We start from the raw sequence: 23743 nt of genomic DNA, 5'->3' as shown, positions 1-23743 counted from the left end.
TAAACACTGCATATGTGTTCAATTAAGCACCTAAATCCAGTTATTTTCCATCAGAAAAGTAACAAAAGTCTTTGAAAAATCTGGCCCTGGGACCTTTAAGGTACCCAAACTTTTACAGTTAAGGTTTTAACACCAGATTTAATGGGATTTGGGAATCCATATGTTTCAGAAAGCTTTCAAAAGTCTCAACTTTTAATTTTTTTAAGTCTCAGCTTCCATGAGGCAGTGGTGGGAATTCTCTTCTCCACCCTTTTTGTGTCCATTTACTGTAGATATGTGACTGACACAAAGACTGAGCACTTCTGTAGGCCCAGAGGAAAAGGAGAATAGAAAACGTGGAAGGGAAAAGAGGGACAGGAATCAAAGTAATCACTGACAAATGACAGTTGGTATGTTAATGAAAAGATTTATTTCTGAATTATATTTTTGCAGTCTTTAGAAGTCCCTACAGATTTAAGAACACATGAGGATGCACAGGCACATTAATTTTTAGAAGCAGTTGAGCAGATTTGACCGAGCTCTGCACCTCCAGGAGAACCAGATTGTAGCAGATGCCACAGAGAAACCACTGAGCACACCATTTTTACCACAGCACAGCATGAAGTAACTTACCATGGAGCACTTACTGGCAATTAAAACATTCCAATATTAAACACCCATAGATTGCTCAGAAGGGCAGGTTTAAGCAAAGCAAGTGTTAAATGGATCTCTTCTGGATAAGCTAAGCCAGAGCATGTGCTCATGAGGTGCTCCAAAAGCTAACAGGTGCTCATTGCATGGGACTACACCTGGCAAACCCCTGGAACACCTCTTTAGTGGAGAACAGCACTGATGCTTCACTCTGTGCATCCTCCTCTGCTGCTCTAATTGCACTAATTGTTCCTGTAGACTGAGCTGCTGAGCTCCTGTCTCAGAGATTTGAAAAAAAAAATCTAACCAGGTGAAATTTCATCTGGCTATACTATAAAGAGGAGATGCCTTTCATCAGTCTTAGCTCTCTGTCTGGTGTTTAAAGAGCCTCACTCTTGCTGCAGACACAGAGGTGGAAATATGATGCTCCAGACTGTCACAGAGGAGTAACAATATCACCTTCTCCAGTGAGTTCTTGCCCAGAGTTCACATTGGTCTCATGCCTGCATCCTTAGTCAATGAATCCACAGCCAAAGGTAATAAATCAGTGTGCAGGGCACATCTTCTGTCAAAGTCATCCACCTATTCCAAGCTCCATTTATAGGAGTGAGAGCACAATTTATGATGCACCAAGTTGTCTATAACCTTACTATCCATTGTATTTTTGCTCCTCTCTCTGAAATCTCTGGCAAATGAGCTTCGAATTTTCTCTCCCATTTCTGATCAGGAATAATCTAAGAATATACCAGCATGGAAGTATTTCAGTTTAAGCAGCCTCTGATCCCAAGTAATGCTGTTGTTTTCAATTATGCAAGCAGCATTAATTCCAGCACTGACAGTCTCCTTCTGCAGACCCGAATGTTTTGGTTTTTTTGTGTAGCTGGGGTGAAAAAAATGAGAAACTTGAAACTCATCTGAAGGTTTCAAATAGGCTGTAGGCCTTGAACAGTCCTTCAGTGTTGTGACAAATATGATGCTTTGTAACTCTACCATTTCCATGTTCTTCTATGCACAGTACGTATGGCTGGTTCAGAGACCACAGGTGCTTTTTTACTGTTGGCTGCTATCAAGTACACATTTTTCTCTCTTCAGAATGCAAAAATACAGGTTATTTTAGATCTATTCTGCACTTGTACTTCATAATACCCAACCAAAGATTAGTTAAGAAATTAGGCTGTTATTGCAGTTAAAACATAGGTGGAATGCTGCTAACCTTACATGGGGAAGTTGTTGGCTGTGCTGGAGTCAAGACAGATGGTCACTTCAGGGAATGTTTCTTTTATGGCAAATGCTCATTTGAGTAGGAATATTTCTAGCTGGATGAGTCACCTCTTTCTCGATTGCTGCATCAGATACCAACACATGATTTTTATACAAGGATGTGGCAAAGGCTGAAAATCCTCATCTATAGCATGCAATAATGCATCTTTAAAGCATCCTTCTAGGGTTTCTTTCTCTACTGGGAGTATTATATGGCCCATGTAGATGGATTAAAAACATTTCCTCCACTGTTTTATTTTTACTGAAACCTGTGATGAAATGTCTTTTTTTCTTTTTTTTTTTTTACAAAATCATGTGATACTCATATACAAAATCAGTCCCATAACAGCAAAATGCACAAAATCATAATAAAATTTATCCGTTTAATGTAAAAGTAAGAAACTTAGAGTAAAGTGCAAAAATTAGAGCGAACATTTCTGTTCTGTGGCTCTTCAGCAGCAGGTTTGACTCTTCCCTGGTTTGGAGGACGAGGACCATCATCTGCATGCTGGTTGCCATGGAGACTCCCATCACTTTTGGAATCACAAGTTTGGCCTGAAAGGAAACACTCCTGCACTGTGAGTTTTTAAGACCAGAGAGGTTTCTGTTTGACAGCACACCACATACTAGATTAACCACCACATCTAAGCAGGTGGGAGGAAAGGCAGTAAAATATTTTCTAGTAATCAGTGACAACATATTTAGTCTGTTTAAAATCCACAAAACACATAAATAGAACTACAAGACTTGCTACATTAGATTAGGTTGTTATGGCATCAAATCTGTTATCTGAGTATCAGCTACTTCAAAGGAAATTAACTTTGGTCACAGAACATGAGCATTGCAATAAATCCTTCTGACTCCTGCAGCAGGCAGGAGGCCTCTCTTGAGTTGGTAAGGCTCCCCCATAACTACATCTTTCCTAGGAAAAGATGTGTACATGAACAGTTCATGGCTCTGTCCCTGTGAAAAGCTGTCTGTTTATCCATTCTATTTGTCCTCCCAGAAGGGCTCTGGGGTTTGACAGCTCTATCAGCTTCTTTCTCACTAGTGCAAACCAACACCTGGGATTGCTCCAAAGGTGAAATTTGTCTGGCCCTATAGATTATGCAGAAGGGTAACATTGGCATGAATTTCTGGCTTGACAAAACTATGGTTATTTAGAAGATTAATAAAAAGAAGTTGCAAGATTAAGCATCAGTTACTTCCTAGTTCTGTGGTCTTTGTGAGATGTAACTAAATAGCTACCTGTTAAATCTCCAGCTTTCATCTGGTTTCTTCTTTTGAGGCTGTTTTGTGCATCTGTGGGGCCATCAACATACTTCATTGCAATAGTTGGGATCTGGTCCTTCTTTTGCTGAGTCTGAGTAGCTGAAAGAAAAACACAAAAGGACGTTTAATTGGATTGTAATAATGTTCATTTGTTCAAGGAGGAAAATACGTGTAGAGTTGACTGTACCTGGCTGATGAGAACTTGGTACAGTTTCAGTCTTGCATTCTGGAAAGGAGTGAACTGATTCATGGCCAGAATCTAAATCTTTCATTGGCCTTCCCATAATCTCATTCTCAGTTGCAGATTTATTTCTAATGAGGAAGTACGTGTGCATTTTCCCTTTGCCTTTTACTTCTATTTCTCCTCTTTCAGTAATCTCAAAATTCTTGTATTTTAGGCACCTAAAGTATCAGAAGCAAAATGGCACATGAAAATTCAACACAAGTAAAAATGACACTGATGTTTTAAAAGAGCTGAGTGATCAAATCACAACAGTCTGGGAAAAAGAGTCTCAATTTGTGAAAAACTGAGGATTTGTTTCAACTGTTTATTCAAGCCTACTGTGCTTTCACAGCATTACACGTACAGCCTGATCAAAAATTACTGAATCACATAGTCAAATACTTCAGTAGGGTGGAGAGTTCTTATTTACCAGTAAATAGAAATTAAGAACTGAGGCAGCCAATATCAGCTAGACAGAATTATCCCCAGTCATTTCATCAGAGAAGGCAATCAGGTCCGTCAAGCATGACTGACTAATTTATTTTACATCCAGACTTGCTATTCCCAATTGCCTTTTTCATGTGTCCAGAAATGGCCATTTGATTTTCTCTGGGATTGACATGAGGCTGATCAGCCTGCAGTTTCACCATGTCACCCTTGCCATTTTTCCATATAGCTGTAGCTTTCTTCAGCTGCTGCAGTGCTGACAGTCATGGCCTGCCAGAGCTGACAGCCAGCAGCTCTGCAGTGCCATCACCCAGCTCCCATTACCTCATTACCCTTCTGCTCCTATGCATTTCTGTAGATGGAGATGTCTCAAAAGACCCCTGCTCTGATCCTCTTCCAGTACTCGTAGTTCACCTACTCCTTGAACCCTGACTCTCAGTGCAGGGACCTTGAAGATCTCGCCAGTGAAGCCCAAAGCAAGACAGGCCTTGAGTAACTCAGCCTTTCTTCAGGGCACTGTCACTAAATCACCTGCCACAGCAGGTCCATGTTTCTATTTATATTCTAACATTCCAGAGCTCCTCTGACTGCCTTTGAACTTTGTTTCCCATTTCAATGCCAGCTGAGTTCTCATTTTCCCATCATTCCTATGTGCCCAGACAATGTTGTTGTACTCCTTCCTTTGTAGTTTGTCTTTGCTTCCATTCTTGCATACACATTTTATGCATACATAAAGTTCTTGGAAATGAAGTATTAATTTTTTACTAACGTGAGTTTCTGGAAAGTAAATTACAGCATGAAGAGGATAGCTGTTTATGCAGTTAATCCTTAGTAAGTGTAAATGAAACTGTTTCGCTAAAAATTATGGTACTCAGAGAGATTTTAAGCCTTTTGTTATTAAATGTTCTAAATGTTCTGTCTTTCTAGCACTACATTAATTTATCAGTATTTCCAAATAAGTTATCACCATTTTTTAAATATTTTTGCTCTCTAGGATGGAGACTCTCAAACCTCTGCTTCTATATATAAGTACGTTTGGAATAATTAGGAAAAAATAAGATTCTTTACAAGCAGTGACTTCCCCTTACAAGCTGCTTAAATGAGTGACTAAGCACCATCTACACTGAAAGGTGCAGCTGCCAAGGCTGGATTTTAGCAGGTGAGGTTCCCCTCAGAGTGACTCACTGGTAGGCACTGGAGCTGAGGTGGATTTTGCTGGGGACGCCGTGGCTCTCCATGCGGGAGGCGATATTCACCGTGTCTCCAAACAGGCAGTAACGAGGCATCTTTTCTCCAACAACCCCCGCCAGGACAGGACCTGTATGGATCCCAACTCGAATCTTTACAAAGATAAAACACCCCCCAGAAATGTCACTTGTTATTTAACATTTAACAAAGCCAAAGAGGAGCCAGAGCAGCTTTTTGACGTGCTGCTGCAATACATTAATCAGAATCTCGGCACAAGAAGCAGACAGACACACATGCACTTTTGTGTTAACTTACTTGGATAGGATTTCCAGAAACTGGGTTCTGTACTCCTTTGGCTGCCATTATCATGCCCAAGGCAAAATTAGCAACTCTCTCTGCATGAGTGGGTACAGGCACAGGGACCCCCCCTACCACCATGTAGGCATCTCCAATCGTCTCCACCTTTAATTGAGAGGGACAAGCACATGAGCATGCCAGATGCATCTCACTCAGGTTAGTGTTTTGCTCTTCAGGGCTCTTCTCATCTGCATCAACTGCTCCTTTCTCTTAAAAGATGCTTCCAGTCACTGAAAAGCTTTAACACACATGAGTTTCCTTGAGATGGAGATCCTTTCCTTAACTTCACACTAAAAATTTCATCGCGTTCTGTCCCTGCTCACTTGACCCACTTTAGATATGATTGTGAGAGACCCTAAGGAGAAAGGGCTGTGCAAGTGTCAGACTGTTTGCCTTCCTCTTACCCAGGGCAGATCCGGGTATAAGCACAGCCTCCTGAGTCAGGAAGTTACCTGATAGATGAGTGCTGTTAATTAGCTCTAATTCACAACTGGTGCTAAAAGCATATTTCTTGTTTGAGAGAGATTTATTTTTTTTAAAGTCACAATAAAGCAAGGGAGCCCATCCACTGTTTATTATGATTAAGGGGTTCACACAAAATTAAGGAACCTCCAGTCTCAAGGATCTCACAGAACAGAGGGTGAGCTAAACATTTTGGGAGCATCCTTCCCTACAACCAGCTGTTTTCCCACAACAGCTGCAGCCTGTGAAACAAATGCTGAAGGGTTCATCCTCCTTCAGGCATCCAGTCTCCTTGAAATGCATGCTAAAGTACCTGAGAAATACTTTGCATTTTGTTTTCATGCCAGAAATTTTCCTGGGAATAGAACAGACCTGCTTGAAACAGAGACTCCTTAAATGTTCAAAATTCACTGCAAAATCATGTTACTTGACAATAAAATTTTTAAAACTGCACTTATGAGGTTTCACTGGCCCATTTATTATCAGTAAAAAAAGAAACCTTTTAGATAAGACTAATTGGCTTTCTTAAAAATTAACACCAACAGGAGAGTAGAAACATAATTTAATATTGGGTTTATTCATTAACACAATGACTTAAAACAGTCCTGCACTTCAATCTCAAAGAATGTGTTCCTGTCCATGCTTTCTATCAGACAGCCAAACCCACAGTGATGCCAGAAATTTTCTGTAACAAATTAAAAACAACTGTAAAAAGCTACTAATGCAAATAGATACCCTAATTATTTTTCAGGCATAGTAGAAGATTTAATTTAACAAGATGTATTCATAACTTCAGATGTTTATAAGCTTGGGCCAAGTTTCTTTGATCAATGTCACTATTTCATTGCTTTCCCAATTCCCTGCAATAGTAATCTCATCCTTGCTCTCGGTACCCCAGTAACTTCCTTCAAAATTAATAGGAGTTATATGCAGGCTTCAAAAGGAGATTATTATAGTGACAGATCATTTACTTATGATGGATGATTTAGATGGAATATGATGCTAATTCATCCTGAAATCTGTGGGCCATATCCTGGATTCTTCAATTATTGAACACAGATTCCTTGCCAAGGAAGAAACACTTCTGATTTCCCAGTACAATTTATTGTGGGATGAACTGCAAGCCTTGCCTGAGCAAAGAATAAATGAGATTTGGATTTCACCCTTTACTATTTCTGCCTTCCTAAATATTTAATGGGCTGAGGACAGACAGAAACTTAGGAACTGTTCTTCAGCACATCAACTCTGGTACCTCTGAAATGTTAGTAACACTATTGTTATAGGCCAGCCAGGGCTCTGATCTTTCCAGCATAGTTTGGAGACCACATGTACAGTCTAGGTCTAATTGATGCTCTGTGGGGGTTAGCAGGAGATGATACCATTGCTGAAGGTCTCCTTGAAACAGAAGTCTAGCTATTGTCTGGGTATTGTCTATAATGCTATTTCCCACCAAAAGAGACAATGACAAAGTGACCTATTTAGAAGAGGTTCAAATAAAAGAACTAGGCAAATTATTTATATTGGGTAGGCATTTGAGAAAGAAGGGAGAGATAGATATATGAAAGAAGAGCCATTCTGGCATTAGCATTGTGGAAAGAGACTTTAGGCTATGATAGAAGTTGTGTTCCTGTCCAATAATGTCCACTTCTCCCTGTTTTTCAGGTTGTGTGGCCACTACAAATGGGTAATATTTTATGGTTTAACCAACAATGATGCTGTGGTGAAGAGGATTTAAGTACACTTAAAACCAAAACAAACAAAAACCCGAACAAACAACAAACAACAACAACAACAAAAAACCCAGCAAAAATTTCTGCAGCCTTTTTTTGATCAGTACCTACCTTGTACACATCATGCACTGTGGTCAGTCTGTCAAATCTCAGGTACATTGAATTTAACATGAGAACTATCTGAATTGGCTCACACTGGGCACAAATATTGGTAAAGGTCACCACATCACTGAACAATATAGTGCACTCCTTGAACTCCCCTGTGGGCAGAAAGAGCAGTGGTATTTCTAATGGCTGGACAATCACAGTATCTGTTTGGGACTTGTTTGGAAAGATCATTCTATGGCCTCTCTGTGTGTGATTGTAATAATGACACACAGGTGCTGAGATGAAGGAGAGGTGCCAGTATAAGAGTGTATCAATACAGGAATAATTGCACATCTCAAACAACCCAAACATCTGAATGCACCATATACAGGAAATACTTAACTCGTTATCCCTAATTTCATATATGTACTTATTAATAGGAATTTAAGCATATTATTGCTACTCTTAATAACAGTGGGAATCATCATGATCCTACATTTATAAATAGCATAGAGATACTAGGAGAATTTTCTAGCAAAGACCACTTGGTTTATTCCCTTCACTTCTGAGGCCTCATTTTCCTGTATACCCATGTTAAAACCAAAATCTCAGATTACTGCTGAAACACTGAATTTTGTTCACGGAATGGGCAGCTACTACCACTTTTCACCATCTAAGGAACAATTTTGGCAAAGAGCTTCCAAAGCTTCTTTGAAAGAATAGCCTAATTATTATTACCAGCAAAATTAAGGGTCTGTGATCATCCTCCTATGATGGATGTCACCAAGTAGAGGATGGACTCCAGGGCAGTGCAAAGGGGCTGTGTCAGCACCCCAATCTCTCTATCACCACCCCCTGTTGCACAAATCCCACATCCCAAATGCATCCTGTTCATTCACCTGCCTCAACTCGCTTCCCCTCTTTCAGCTGGTTGGCCACGTGCTGGGGAAGCATGGCGTAGAGCAGAGCTTCAGTCTTCTTCTTCTCCTCCTCCAGGTGCTTCGACAGGATCCGCAGCTCTTCCTTCTTCCTCTCCAGCTGGCTGGAGAGCTCCATCTCTGCCAGTCGCTGCTGATTGAGGAGGATCAAATCCCTGGTGACGTCGTGAGGGGCGATGTCCGCGATGTGCATCTGCCGCTCCTCCAGCTCGTGCAGCGTGCGGAGCAGGGGCGAGCAGAGGTAGAGCATGCACTGCAGGGACTCCATCCACATCATCTGGCCTGGGTGGGACAAGTGTCAGCAAGGCTTTTCAGCAGTCTGCTCAGCATTACTGGTGTTAATTTTAGGGGATGAGTTCTAAGGTCGATGGGTTTCTGTAGGGCCTGGATGATCACAGGCATTTATTTCCCAGGAATTCGAGGTGAACTTGTTCAGAGGAGCCAATAACAAAATTTTGGAACATGTCATTGCAGGTGCTGGGCAGAGCCCAACTAGGATTCAAGTCCCTCCTCCTCATGAGGAACTCTATTGCTCACATCTCTCCTTTCTGCTCCTCTCTGCATTTTCCCTTCCTCTCCTCCTAGTTCTTGGGCTGTTCCCAAAGCCAGCCAGTCAGAATCATGCACAGGGGAACTGAGACTCAGTGATTAAGCAAAACAGTTGAAGTTTCATTTCACAGTGCATAGTTTGTGTCCCAGTAAAGTCAATGGCACTTTCCTCCCTGGAAATTGGAGCTTTCAGTTACTATCATAATCTAAATAAGCAGTAACAAAAATAAAGGTAAAAGGGATTTTTGGTGGGGAATATAGTTTTTTTGGTTTGGTTGATGTGTTGTTATTATTATTATTATTATTATTATTATTATTATTATTATTATTATTACTACTATTACTACTACGTATGATTGTTTTCTAAACAACAATCTAGGAATTCCTATTTTTTTTCCTTCTCCCTCACTTCTTCACCAGGACTACTGGATGAGCAGCTTTAAAACTCAGAGGATTGAAACATCAGAAATACATGTGAACTAACCCCTAGAGCATAAAAGAAAGTACAATTGTACCCATGACTGCTCAAAGTTCCTTGCTTTGGTAGCATACTTTTTTCAAGATTGTCCCTAAATGCTTTTTTTCTGAATCTCTGGAAAACAAGATTTGACAATCCTTACATAAAGGTGAAAGGAGACACAAAAAAATTAGGTCACATTACATAGTTCAGAAAGGAAAAACTGAAGTCACATAACAATTAAACTAAATGCCATTACAGTTAATTACATCAAGCAGAGGATCATCCCACATTCAGTCCTCTCAGTAAAAATAAAGCAAATACAGTATCTTTTTTGCTGAGATAATTTTAGCTGATAAACTCTCTTACGTGGCTTTGGGGGGGGTGCGTGAAGACAGAAATTAGAACCTGAAAATGTGCTAGAAAAAATAAAAGCACAGAGAACGAATCTATTTTTAATCACATTGGAAACCCAGCCAGTAGCAAATAACTCCCCTCAAAGGCATAAATTAAAAACAAAATATGTATTCACATGTGGGTTTTGCAGCATCAGAAAATCACCATATTTCTAAGCCTTTCAAATACGAACAGAGTTGTTGCTTCTGGCCAAAAGCCTTCAAAATCTGGAGAGGTGATAGCAGAATTTGTGGACAAGCATCTACTGCTTCTCTAAACAGAATCATCTAATCTCCTCACTGCCCAAAGGCTGTTTACAGGACTTGAGTGAGGTCAGGAGTGCACCTCAGAGTAATTCCTGATTTAAAATGAGCACTTATGCTATTGAAAACACTAAAGTACCTCTTAGCTCCAGCATTGGCCGTTCTCTCCATGACTCAGGCATCATCTCTCTCCTAGTCTGGAAAACAAATTGGCTGTTGATGAATTTCTGAATGCTGGCGATGGTGAAGGGTACTTCTGGGTGAACGATCCTGAAATACTGATCCAAGCAGATGCCCATGGTCTGAAGGCCAGGTACAATCTTTTGAATGCTCACCCCAGCTTGCTTCACTTTGAGCTTAAAAAGAAAATATGGACCAATGTTATAATTCGAGTCCCTTTGAGTTCAGACCAAGCAACTGTTCATACATTTCCACACACTTAGCCCTTCTAGAGCACGTGGCTTATTTCTGAGCAAAGTTTCTACCTTGTCAGAGTATTTCTACATAGCCCAAAATGCATGCTCTTCATAGCAAGACAGAGCCCCAAGAAAGGAATGTTGTTAGTAAAATGTTCCTTCCTGTCAATTGTGAAAAACCCCCAAAACTACCTGCTATTATCCCTACTTGCATTTGTGTAGGCCTCACAAACAAACAGCCTTACAGGGGAAAATTTGAGATACCAGAGTGTCTTGTGTTCCAAAATGAAAATAACTGTGGCATAAAATGCCTTGGCAAATATTAATTTTCTAATAGATGCCATGGGTTACTTTCTCTTAATGAAGTGTAATGGTTTAGTCATTTTCCTTTACTCTGCTGACCCTACATGAGCTCTTAAATTCTACAGAAACATTTTTCTCTGCTTGTCATTGGTTATTGAAGATCTGACCTGGCTACCAGTAATGGGTGTTGGAGTTTTCTTCTTTGCACACTAGTAATTTTATTAAATTAAGCATACTGGTCTTCTTGAAAGGTTTACTTTGGCTGATGTGGGCAGTGGCATGAAGCAGATTATATGCTCTGGAATCTCGATCAGCACAATACCAAAACATGTTCCCTGAGGGGAATGTATTCAGTGTTCTTCTGCTGTCCCATCCTCAGCTTCTCCTTTCTTTGCTCCTGTCTTAAGTCAATATTCTCTCCACAGGGTTCAGAGCATGAGGATCTGCAGCTTGGTGGGAACCCAGGCAAGCTGGGAGCCAGCCAGAGGGCAGCCCTGCCCAGGGGCTGCAGAGGTGTGTGCACAGGAGAGGAGACTCAATCCTGCCCCAGGAGGTAAAGAGATTTTTGGGTCCCAGTGGGGCTGCATGCTGCCTGATGCTTTCCCAGCAGAAGCATGTAGGAGGAGGCTCAGGAAGCACATGGAGCCTCAGCTGCCAGCAAAGCCCTCAAAGCCTTGGGATGGATTAGAAACTGGGAGAGCAGGAAACTGTAAATGCAAAGGCAGTTTAAAGGGTGGGACATGTCTCTGGTATATCCAGGGACAGGAAGGTGATCAGAAACCTTGAAAAATTCTGCTCGCTATTTGGTAACAGATAAGACTGCTGCAATAAACCTTGCTGGCATATCTGCAGATGTTTCAGACATGGGAAACTCAATGAATTCAAAGGAGATTCCTATCTGCAGTGATAGAGAGCATGTCTCTGTACAGAGTATTTCTGCAAATGCTGTAAGTGAGTGTACTCTGCACACTCTGTACTCACACACAGAGCACCTGCAGCAGACAACTGTAGGACAGCCAAAACAAAGGGAAATTCCTCTGAGGTTTATGCAAACTAAGGGCCCTGACCACACACTTGTCCTACCTCTTTGTCAAAAACCATATGAAAAGGAAGTCCATTGCAAAATGTTTTTGTGTCAATCCAGAGGCTCTTGGGATAAACAGGATCAAATCCTCTCAGGAGCTTACCTGTGGCGAGATAAATGTGTAGTTTTAAATCAGGCTGCACTTCATAAAACCAATCAGCATGACTTTTTATCACTCAGTGAGACAGGACCCTGTATCATAGTGAGTGAAGACAAAGCAAACTGTGTGTGTGCCCAGAAATGTGCACACATCTGTGCTAAATGCTCTGCAGTGTAATCCACAGCCAATCAGCAACTAATCTGAATTGGCTGAGTGTTTAAAACTTAAGCACACAAAAAACACTGAGCACTAGATGTCTGAAAATATGTTGAAAAAATAAGATTAGATGAACAACTGTAGATGTTACTTCTCTGTGAATCTGCAGATGTCATAGCAATATAACACAGGCACATCCCACAAAAATGTGCACAGAAATGGATTAAATACACTTTGCCAGCTACTAAAGAACACTAAGAAAAAAAACCAAAAACCTGTGTGATCTGGGTTTTAGTCTCCGAGACAGGATTACTGTTTGGTTTCTATTTTACTTACCCTGAGATTTTTTTGCAAAATGGTCACAAATCTAGAGTAGTTTGTGCTTACTAGCAGATATTTTTGTAAAAGGAATAGAATGGATAAAATATCAAAAAAGCTCAACTTTTGAATGAAGCACCCAAAATCTGATCTTCATGGCATAAACTTGGATTCCTGTAACCCACCAGAATCAAAAAGATTATAACTTCCAGTGATGTCTTTCCCCCTGAAGGTGGTTATGATAGTTAGTCCAGTAAATTCTGCTGAGAACAAATGTCCAAATCACTCAGGAGATTGGTGCAAAATATTGCAAACTTAGAACCTAGGTTTTAGACCTCTTACTGCTTCAGGGGAACTTAGTGTGGGTTTTTAATTTATCAAAGTCTGCCTCTTGATAACTCACACCTATCACTAAAGATTTTTTTTTTTTTTTAGTAATAGTGCTAGTCTAAAATTTTATTTTGAATATATATTAATTTCTTACTTAGTATATCTGCCCTTGTAATGCATGCAATGCTGTATGAGGTGATACCAGGTTCAATTTTTCTCTCATCCCAGAATGCAGTCATCTTGGCAATACTGACCTAGATTCTCATTCCTTTTGGGGAATCAAAAGATCGTAACTGAAAAATCCCTTCCATTTTATAAACATATATAAACAACTAATACATAAAGGTAAGAACAGAGATTACAAGATTAGCAGTAGACTTTTGGTAGTGGAGGATGTAATTTGGCTTTCAAAATTTACTGCAGTTGATAATTTTGGAAAGGAGTAGTATCTACCAAGTTGAAACACACACTTTTAAATTCAGCACCTTAAACCAAGTGACATGAGAATGAAGAATCAAATTCACCACACAGTGGCATTTTATAGAAGAACACTTTTCAGATGAAAGCCCTGTTTAAGAGACAAAAGTGACAGGTCATATTCCACTTAAGCATCTGTCATTACTAAGCATGCTTATTATCTTCAATTTTTCTGATCATCAATGTCAAACTGAACAAAACTTAACCAGAAACATTTTGAAAAGTTGCGGAGGAAATATAAATGATAACTGCAAAATGGATGGGTGGGTGGGGATAGGGAGGCTTACTGACTTTCCAGCTGAAGAGACTCAGAAATTATGACAAGCTCCCTCTGAATGATCTCTCACCTTTTCCTAATGTGATTATTCCTCTTAATGTTTTCCAGTGACTTTTCTTAACAGGACAAACAGAGTTTCCTCTGTCTCCATTTGCATTCTTGACTTTTTCAAGGTCCTGTTGAAATAAATCCAAAAGGAAATTCAAGGGTGCTTTTATTTTAAATATATTTTAGTAATGTGGTGGTAATGAATATTAAAATACCTCTTTATTCAGTTGGTTCTCAATTTGTTTTTCAGTGTCAACAAGACATTGAGATGAGGAAGAAAATTCATTTCTTTCCTTGCATGGAAATAGGGGGTTTTGAGTGACGAGAAAAACAATATGTTCTTTTTTCCCAGTTCTTTCTTCTTCTTCTGTTTGATTGACTATTTTCATTGAAATCTCAATGTTAAAAAAATCCAGGGCTGCTGCACCGATGATTCCTGAAGGGGAAACAAAAGACAAGGTACCAAGAACAAAACCTTTTCAATTCCCTTTTTAGAGAGCCCACAGCGGAATTTCACTGTTGCAGAAATCACTTTCCCAAAGAACTCTGGAAGAAGAAAGCAGCACATGTCATCCTTGCTACAGCTGCCATGATGAGAATATGCTCAGAGGAGGTCAGCTTCAAAGTTACTGCTGCTTTTGCCTTGGCTGAGGACAAATGCTGATTTTCAACCAGGAGCAGCTCAGCGGGATAGCTGAAGAATGTGTTCAGGTAGCCATAGAGCCATAATATGAATTCCCATCAACCCAAAGAGTGCAGGGCATCTGAAGAGATTCTGCTCTATAGTCTATTTCAGTTATTGAAGAATATTGTATTTTGAAAGGAAGGAAATCGCTTTCATGCAGTCAGTTCACTCATTTCTGGTCAGATATTAGGCAAAATACTGGATATCAAAATGGCATCAAAAGCTCTGTCTGCATTTTCAAATAATTCTGTGCTTTCAATATCAAATAAGTTTTGACAAAGGGGGAAGTTTTGATGAACTTCTAAGTTCAGCATCATTTATGAAAGAAAACAATATGGTAATCTCTTACAGACCTGTAGCTCTCTAATGCTTGCACAAACACAGCTCTGGAGATGCTGCTAAATGCTGATAAGAGATTCAGTAGTAGTTTCACAGACTGGATGTACTACAGGGGGGATGAATGTCTTCAACTGAACTAGAATTTCTACTGCACGGTCATTTGAAAGCACAAGTCACTGAGAATTAATAAACAGTTAGACACAATACACACCATGAACTTGAATTCTTCTCCAAGGGAGGGAATTCTACAGCAAGAATGGACATTCGTGGCCTGGGTTTTCATATCCAAAATTTCATCAAATTTTGATGAAATTTACTGGGAGCTAAGAGGGATCAGGCAGTAGGGAAATATTGAGTTCAGAGTCTGCACACTGAACTCTACCAAGCTTCAATTCCATGGCCAGGCCTCATCTGAAAAAAGATACTGAACTCTGAGTGCACCTGCAAATATATGATTACTCTGTATATATACTGCACAGAACTGTACTCTGCATGAAGCCTCATTACCTGGCACAATATGGCACAGACCTCTTCTGTCTGAATAGTAATGTAAATGCATTGACCCATCTTCATTCTTTTCTACTCTAAAAGATGGTGCATTCATCTCCTGAAGAAAAAAACAAACAAATCCAAAACCAAAACCTCGATATCTTTTTTCTGGAAAAGTCTACTTTTTCAAAAAGTAAACTGATAAATTACACTTGTACAAAAGTATCTCATGCCTTAATAACATAAACTGTAATATAAATAAGCTGAAAAACAGAACATTAAATATTCTCACCTGTGAATAAAAATCTGCTATGCATTAGAGCTAATGTAGTAAATAATTCCTAATGCTGAGGACTAGTCAAAATCAATAACTTTTAGAAATTGTCCTAACATTTGGAATAATCTCTTTCAGAACATAGCAGAAGAGAACATGCTTTGGTGACTTTTTTTCATTATTTTTTCACACCTATGAGATGCTGTTCTTTGTGTTATGAACTCTGGCAGAGTCCATCCATACCTGCTCAGCAGTTACTACTTGGACTTGCCTGGTAAGAAAGGGACAGGTAGCTGTGCAATGCATCCAGGTTCTCTATAAACTCATAGAGATTTCCACCCAGTGTCCTCAGCATGTGGTCATAGCCTGAGCGCTTACAGAATTCAAAGAAATACTTTCCAAACTCCCTCAGAACAATGTCAGCAGGAACACCTGGCAAAAATAAAGATATCTTAAGGAATAAGAAAGGTTTGGAAGTTCTTGCAATGCTGTCAGGTGGATTAAGATTGAAGGTAGAAAATTTGCAACATAGGGAAGATATTCTCAAGGGCACAGGAGACAAAACCTGGGCTGCAGTCTCAGGCTTGACCCAGGATGATCCATTTTTGAGGCATGCTAACACATACCTAATACTTTGCAGGCTTTGTCGACAAGCTGCATTGTGATCTCATCTTTGTAAACCTCAAAAGTCAAGAAAGAATCCTGGACTCCAGCCTGCAGCCTACAACAGAGAAGACAATTTTCTTGTCTCAGCAGTGCTGTAAATACAACATGCTTGGGTGACCCATCTGACATTTCTTAAGTACTGTTTGCTGTGAATGCACTCCTCAACCTCCCTCAAGTGTTATATTGGAACACACTACTTCACCTAATGATGTAAGTATAATATTAAATTGCTTTAAATTCATTAAATTGCTTTAACATGGCTGAATGGTGGTGTCCACCTCACCATTTCTGCTATTTCACATTATGGCATTACAGTAAACTCTTTCAAGGATTAGGGCATCATACTGTGGGGTGCTAGAGCAAGTGGAGTCTTAGTTTGTCTACTGGTTTGTTGTTCATTGTGGCCACAATATCAAGTTCTTGGGGCTTCCCAAACCTGCTGATTTTTTCTATATTGGCTTCAATGGATGATAATATATGGTGGATGGATTATTTGGCACCTAAATATCATTTAAGTATCTTGGAAATTCCATACAGCTCATAAAAACAAGACAAAACCAGAGATGATAACAAGGCCAGATTGAATGGGACTTTGAGCAATCTGGTCTAGTGGAAGGTTCCCTGCCCACAGCAGGGGGATTGGAACCTATGGATTCCAATGAGATCTATGAGCCTATGATAGCTGCTTTTCTGAATACTGGAATTAAACTGACTTTATATTAAAGATGACATCTTTTCAGTGTAATTACTTCTCGATACTGTCACAGTCAGCCAGCAAGTCTATTGCAAATTTGTCTATAAGACTAAATGTCATCTTTAATTATCTGTTGTGACAAATTAATTGGGACAAATTAGTATCAGAGGATGAAGTGTTACAAGGCAAGAAACTCTTGCTTTTGCCCTTTTAGTTGCTCCTAATAAGTACTTGAGATACACATCAGCTACCATTTACCAATAAGAAATTATATCCCCTGCTGCTGAATTGCTGAGCACTTTCTTTCAATGCACTACATTTATGGGGAACACATTACCTTAATTTTTCCCATGTTTCTTCACCATACTTTTCAACCACCAAAGACTTCAGGCACATGTTTATAAATCCATACTGCAAAAGCAAATATATGAACATGGAGAAGATATACTGATCTTTCAAACACCACCTTTTCATATTTCAGATTCCTCTGCTAATTTTATATTGCAAGAGAAAAAGTAATAATGCTTGGCGGCCTAAAGAGAAAGTAATAGTGTTGGACAGCCATTATATATAGCAAACAGCGCAGCGTTTTCCTCGGCGTTTCAGGAGCATTCAGCACGGGCGAGCAAGCAGGCAGCGGTGTTTCGGAGGGAAGGACCGAGGCAGGGCAGGCCGGGGTGCCCTGAGCGCTGCGGCGCGGGCACAGCATCCCCGGCCGGCTGCCGCAGCCGCGGGGACGCGGCCGTGCCGCGCTGCTGCTCCGCACCGGCAGCACCGGGGAGCGCCGAGAGAGCGGCCGAGCAGCGCGGGCAGGGCAGCAGCTCCGCCGCGGGGCGGTCACACAGCCTGCGGGGCAGCGCCCGGCCCGGCGCGGGGCAGCCGGGCTCAGCCCCTGCTCTGCGCTGGGCCAGCGGCAGGGGCTGCCCGTCCGGCTGGCTGTCCGTCCCCGGCAGGGGCTGCCCGTCTGTCTGTCTGTCCGTCTGTCCCCTGCAGGGGCTGCTCGTCTGTCTGTCTGTCCATCCCTGGCAGGGGCTGCCCGTCTGTCTGTCTGTCCCCGGCAGGGGCTGCCCGTCTGTCTGTCTGTCCGTCTGTCCCCTGCAGGGGCTGCTCGTCTGTCTGTCTGTCCATCCCTGGCAGGGGCTGCCCGTCTGTCTGTCTGTCTGTCTGTCTGTCCCCGGCAGGAGCTGCCCGTCTGTCTGTCTGTCCATCCCTAGCAGGGGCTGCCCGTCTATCTGTCTGTCTGTCTGTCCCCGGCAGGAGCTGCCCGTCTGTCTGTCTGTCCGTCTGTCCCCTGCAGGGGCTGCCCGTCTATCTGTCTGTCTGTCTGTCCCCGGCAGGAGCTGCCCGTCTGTCTGTCTGTCCGTCCGTCCCCGGCAGGAGCTGCCCGTCTGTCCCCGGCGCAGCTGTTTGTGCATGACAGGGGCTAGCTGTCTGCATATCTGCCCCCAGCAGGAGCTGCCTGTCTGTCTGTCGGTCCCCGGCAGGAGCTGTCTGTGTGTCTGTCTGTCCCGGCCCGCCCCGCCGCCCCGCTCACCATCCTGCCGCTGCCGCCGGTCCCGCCGCGCCGCCCGCTGCCGGCGCGGGGGGCGGCGGCCCGGCCAGGCCCGGCCCCGCCGCGCTCGCCCGCGGCGGTGGCGCCCGGTGGCACTCGGTGGCACTCGGTGGCCGCGGGCAGGACGCGCCGCCGGCGCTCGGAGCGGCCCCGAGCGGTGTGCCCCGGGTCGCCTCCGCGCCCCCCCCGGGCTCGGCTGTTTTCCGCAGAACGGGCGCGCTCCCCGCGGCTGCGGCTGTGTCTGGAATTCCGAGTGATGCCGAGGAGCATCCCGGGGCCACGGCATCGCCGGCACGACGGCAGCTCACGGCAGGTCCCCCGTCCCGCTTCCCGCTGCTGGAGCCCCGGCTGGACAGTGACTGGCACGGCCGAGACATCGGGTCCCAACCTCCGGAGAGCAAAGAGCCGGGAGGTTCTTTAGAAGGAGGAAAGGGAAGGACAAGAGCAGAGGAGGTTTCTTGCCAAGGGTTTCTTAGAACTGCCCTTAGCAAAGCAGGAGCAGAAACGGTGGAGCCGATAGCCGCCCTTAACCAAGGACAGGGGGTTTGTAGGGAGAAGCAGCACTTTACATTCGACTGCTACTGAGCTGGGAGTTGCTGCCAGAGGCCTGACAAGAAGCAGGAGGTGAAGCTGCCTGCATGTGGCTGCCATCATCCAGGCTGTCTGCAGCCACCCAGCCTGTCTCAGAGGGAAGGACAGCAGCAGGGATGTTAACAGGAACGCAGTGATTGGTGTTAGATGCAATGAATTCATGGGGTTTGGTGCTTGACAGAGCTGTCTCATTTTCTAGGTTTATTTTTTGGATAATTATTTGTAGAGTGAGAGATTTGAGTGGTTTGAGGGTCCTGAGGGAACTCAGTGAAGATCTATTTGGGGAAAACCCCTCTCCCCTTGATAAAGATGAGCTTCTGTCCTCCATCAGCCAAACAGGCAGAGGCAGCCCTGTGGGTGCTGAAAACCCCGTGCCACCACCTCATTGCTGTTGTTTGGTGCCGGGGATTGTGTATTGAGCCAGGGCTCTGTGCCTGTCTGGCAGGGAGGGTTTTGCTCTTGGTGTGGTGGTTCTAAGGCACTGTGCTCACGGCTCTGTCTCTGATCCTCAGCCCTCCACTGCTGTGTGTGTTCAGCAGGCACATCAAAATCTGGTCCAAAGCCCTACAGCAGGCTACAGAACTGCTGATTTTTTGGCAATCACAGCCCTCCCACCAGCACTGTGCTGTCTCTGCCTTCCCACAGCCTCTTTTAAACTCCCCACAGCCTTTCTGTCCCACATCACCAGTGACTCCCCTGTGACCTCACTGATAATACACCAGGTCTCTTCTCAAAAGCTGCCTCATGAGTCAAAGCCTGGTCAGAGCCAGGCCCAGGGGAAGAGAACTAACAAAAGTCTGTGCTCTGCTGTATTCCCACTGTTGTGTATAGAGGACTAGTTTAGCACGGAAACAGGTACACAAAGCCCTCTGTATTTCCTGGACAATATCAAATATTTGTTCAAACATGCACCTGTTGGAGTTAGCATTGGCAGCAAAACAGATGGCAAATCTCCTGGTTTTCTCTCCCTGCTGTGATTCCAAGGAGCACCCATGCCTGCTGCAGGGCAAGAGATGGTCCTGGACCCACAGACTCAGCCCCACAGCTCAGCCAGCCAGCAGTACCTGATGAGAATAAACACCATATCATCTAAGAATTGTATACGTGTGCTTACTGCCTTCCATGTATAAATTAATTTCTATTATACAGAAATGCAACTCATTTTAAGGTTTATAAAACTTGAGTCACTGGTGGGATTTGCAGTTACGGAAAAGATTTTAGTATCCTCTCTTCTAGTACTTTAGTATACTTTCTTTTCCTCATTCTCGTTCTCATTTCTCTAAATAAGCAATACAGTGATTTTAGTAGCAAATATTAGCAACTTTCAAAAATATTTGGAGATGCAATTCAGGTAAGTTATCCAAAACTCAAATTAGTAGCTATATACTACATCTATATTGTACACAGTAAATCATACTAGAATTGAATTTATTGTTGCTTTAGCTCTTCTTTGGTTAGTGAATTGATTCTATTGGTTTTTTTCCTGGTCCATTTGTGATTATGAGAGAAATCTGGATAAACAATATTTGAGTCAGGATTGGTTTTTGTGAGTCATTAGGCTGCTCATCCTTTTCAGCCCCTGGCCCATAATGTGTCCTCAGTCATCTCAAGTCAATTCTGTCATCTCAAGTTAGATAACAGAAACCTACCAAGTAAAATAGCAGAAATCAAGAGGTAAAAAAATTATAATACACTTCTGGTGTCACTAGGGATTCTTTATTCTGTTGGCACAATGTAATCAATACTTCATAGAATTTTGAAATCAGCAGCTATTTATGTGTATAACTGCCAGTCTTTAAGACAACATCCAACATGTTTCTGTATCTCAACCCACTCTGTGTAAAATGAAGGAAACAATAATACACTCCCCTTTCCAGTCATTTGCTGTGCTCTGGTGATGGTGATTGATTCTGGTCTCTCTTGGCACAGCACAGTCAGGTCTATACTGGACCCCATTGCAGAGATCTGGCACTGGCCCAACCTGCCCCTTCCTGCAGCAGAGCAGGTATATTTGGGGAGGTAGAGGGGAGGCTGGAGCAGGATGGCTTTGCTTTCAGAGGGCTTCTTGCTTCCCAAAACACACAGGGTTTTGGGCATAGGCTCAGACAGAACCGCACACTGGAATTCTCCTGAGAGGCTGAGTCTCTTGCAGAGGGCACAGGATACCTTCAGGTGAAATGTGTCTGAAAAGTCCTCCATGGGCTGCACCTGCACAGAGACATTCCTTCCTCCTGCAGCCCACTCAGCATCTAGTGCTGATATCCAAACAGCAGCCTGAGGACTGTGCTGCTGCAAAATTCTGTAAACTTCTGCAACATTTCTGCCAGTTTGTGAGTAAGTGTTATATATTTTCTGCCTTCGTGGCAAAAGGTTCATTAATTCAGAAGGGAGGTGCTGTGGCCTTGCAAAAAAGATATTCAACCATACCTGACAATTGATTTTATGAAGAGCCAATTTCCCCTGGCCTTTGTTGTGCTTGTACCCAGTTAGTTCTAAACAGCATCCTTGAGCCCTAAGTAGTTCAGCAAAATAAATGGGCCATCTGCAAAACTCTGGTTTTTTGCACTGTTTCTTCAATTAGATGAGAGGTGAAAATATGCAATATAGCAATTTATAACTCCTGGTTACAGCCTTGGAGAATGCAGTCATACACTGTCATGGTCTGTGTATGCAAGGCCATCCTCCTTTTTCTTCTTTTTCTCTCTGTTGTGTGATCATTACCAACAATGCAAAGTCATATGTGAGTTGCCATGGTGGAGGGGCTCCTCCCATGGCTGTCTGAGCAGAGCACATTCTAAACGTTGCACCCTGGAGCCCCAAATACCACAGCAGTAACAGAATCCTTCCTCCAAGTGGTTGCCAGCACTGTCCCCTACCAAAGACCCCTAAGGATGCAGGGCTTTTCAGCATACTTCCTTCAAACACAGCCTGACATCCGTTGTTCAGATATCATGTGTTCACATTTGTCTTAAATTAGCCTGCACAGTGACTTCTTAGTGACTCAAAGTGAAAACGAATCTGTCCTTCCACTCATGCAAACCAAAAAGGAAGTTTTATATATATATATATGCATTGGTAGGCTTCCAGTACTTCACACCACCAAACCATGAAGACAGCTGATGCAGAGTCTAGATCAGGAATAAAAATAAACACAGGAGATGTGCTGTCCTGCATAGTTTGGATGGCTCCAGTTTTCAAAACACATATTTTAAACCCCCAGAAGTTATATTTGAATTCTTATTAAAGACCCAGGGCAAAACTTAAATAACATTAATGTAGACTAACTCAACAGCAGTGAAACTGCACAAGCACAGGCCTTGTCCTCAAGAAAGCTTTCAAAACCCCAGATCCTCTGGTTATCCATTAAGCTGAGCTGGAGATAGGAGGACATCACTAATAGTTTAGAGGGGAATCAAGTTGGAAAAAGTCATCAGCTCAGGTCCAAAACCTATCCACAGGTGCCCTTGAGCACACAGATGAGGAGGGAACTGAGGAAATTCATGATTCCTCCAAAAGCTGGCATAGCTCTCTCTCCCCTGGCTTTGCATGTCTGCTGCCATGGAGCTCTGCTCTCCCTGTGCATGATGCTTCCCTTCCTCAGCACTCCTCTGATCTGTGGGAGTCAGGCCTGCATCCCTGCATCCCTGGATATGTCTCATACCAAGATAAAACAGGCCCTGGAGGTACATTTGCATGAAACTTTCTGGTTAAAGTCTTTGTGCACGTTCCTCTGGGTATTTTCTTTCTCTCTTCTTGTTTGGCTACTCACATTCAAGAGCTAGGATCTGATATCTTTGTTTTCCACAAAGAAAATGCTCATTGCTTGTATTTTTCCCCTCTAATTGCTAGTTAATGAAATTGGTTCCAGCTGTAACATCACTGTAGCAATGAGCTACAAAGAAACACTTGTCTCAACTGCCTAGGCCAGGCTCATTTCAGCTACAGCTCACAGATGGCAGAGTTATCCTGGAGACTGGAAGAATGCAGTCAAGAATAATGCAAGAATGGGTAAAAGCCAAGGCTCATCAATCTTTGGTGCTTTGCTATTGTATCTGTATTGTACTCCAGCCTCCAACATTTGAGCCTATGGAAGCTGTTTGGTCACTTTCTGGCATCTTGTTCCTTTGGAAGTGTAACTCCAAATGACAAGGTGCCCGTGCCAAATGAAGAAATAGTGTAGTACCAGCCTGTGCAGGAGGTGCTGCTAAAAAAGGAGTATCTGAGGGATCTATGGTGTATTTCCCTTCCATCTCACTAGTGTCCCTCCTCTGTGATTTGAAGAGAGGGCCTTTCCTGGAATATTCATGTCACCAGTAATCTGCCATGTAACTCAAAATCTCCAAAGGCCCGGTTCAAGAACCCAAAGAAGTTTAGCAGCACATCCCTGATAAAGTCAAACCAACAAATGGTAAATGCTGGCTGTAGCTTCATTTGTCTTTCATATTGTGAGAGATTGCTCCTTTACTTTTGGAAATTAGAATCCAGATATCCTCCATTGTTGCATAATAAATATCTGGGGTTTGTGCTTAAGAGGTAGGCTCAGGTTTCCTGTGCCTCTGGGTATTTAGACCTCTAACTGTTAAATTGCAAATCTTATTGGGTATGTTCACTTATGGTATGCTCATTGATAATCCAGTGAGCTTTCTCCTTGGCTACCCTTTCCCACTGAACCACCTACCACTGAT

At 42.6% G+C, this 23743-nt stretch overlaps 1 protein-coding gene across 2 annotated transcripts; it reads right to left on the bottom strand.

The window, feature by feature from the left end:
* Nucleotides 1–386: 386 nt before the first annotated feature.
* LOC110483639 (guanylate cyclase soluble subunit beta-2) lies at nt 387–18499 on the bottom strand. 2 transcript variants are annotated; one of them, XM_021553654.3, is made up of 16 exons: nt 18450–18499; nt 17253–17326; nt 16182–16276; nt 15827–15987; nt 15300–15399; nt 13984–14204; nt 13791–13896; nt 12062–12165; nt 10399–10615; nt 8556–8876; nt 7681–7829; nt 5336–5482; nt 5018–5172; nt 3350–3564; nt 3139–3261; nt 387–2445 (listed from the first exon to the last, which is right to left on the bottom strand). In XM_021553654.3, exons 1-16 carry the CDS (start codon nt 18450–18452, stop codon nt 2294–2296), a joined length of 2343 nt encoding a protein of 780 aa, XP_021409329.1. In that variant the 5' UTR covers nt 18453–18499; the 3' UTR covers nt 387–2293. The 2 variants fall into 2 exon arrangements, with proteins under 2 accessions (XP_021409329.1, XP_021409328.1); XM_021553653.3 differs by lacking the exon at nt 18450–18499 and having other exon boundaries at nt 17253–18441.
* Nucleotides 18500–23743: the final 5244 nt, after the last annotated feature.

This window comes from Lonchura striata, chromosome 9, assembly GCF_050655825.1.
Source record: "Lonchura striata isolate lonStrDom1 chromosome 9, ASM5065582v1, whole genome shotgun sequence".
NCBI lineage: Eukaryota > Metazoa > Chordata > Aves > Passeriformes > Estrildidae > Lonchura > Lonchura striata.
Note: the sequence above shows the minus strand (reverse complement) of the source record. Positions and strands in the feature narration are given on the sequence as shown.

What these genes read in the sequence shown, in the direction of transcription:
- LOC110483639 (XM_021553653.3), bottom strand. Translation starts at nt 17,389, where the DNA reads ATGAAAAGGTGGTGTTTGAAAGATCAGTATATCTTCTCCATGTTCATA. An exon ending in AATAATCACATTAGGAAAAG is followed by an intron (nt 12,166 to 13,790) that starts GTGAGAGATCAT and finishes ATCTCGCCACAG; the next exon opens with GTAAGCTCCTGAGAGGATTT. An exon ending in GGGGAAGCGAGTTGAGGCAG is followed by an intron (nt 7,830 to 8,555) that starts GTGAATGAACAG and finishes TTCTGCCCACAG; the next exon opens with GGGAGTTCAAGGAGTGCACT.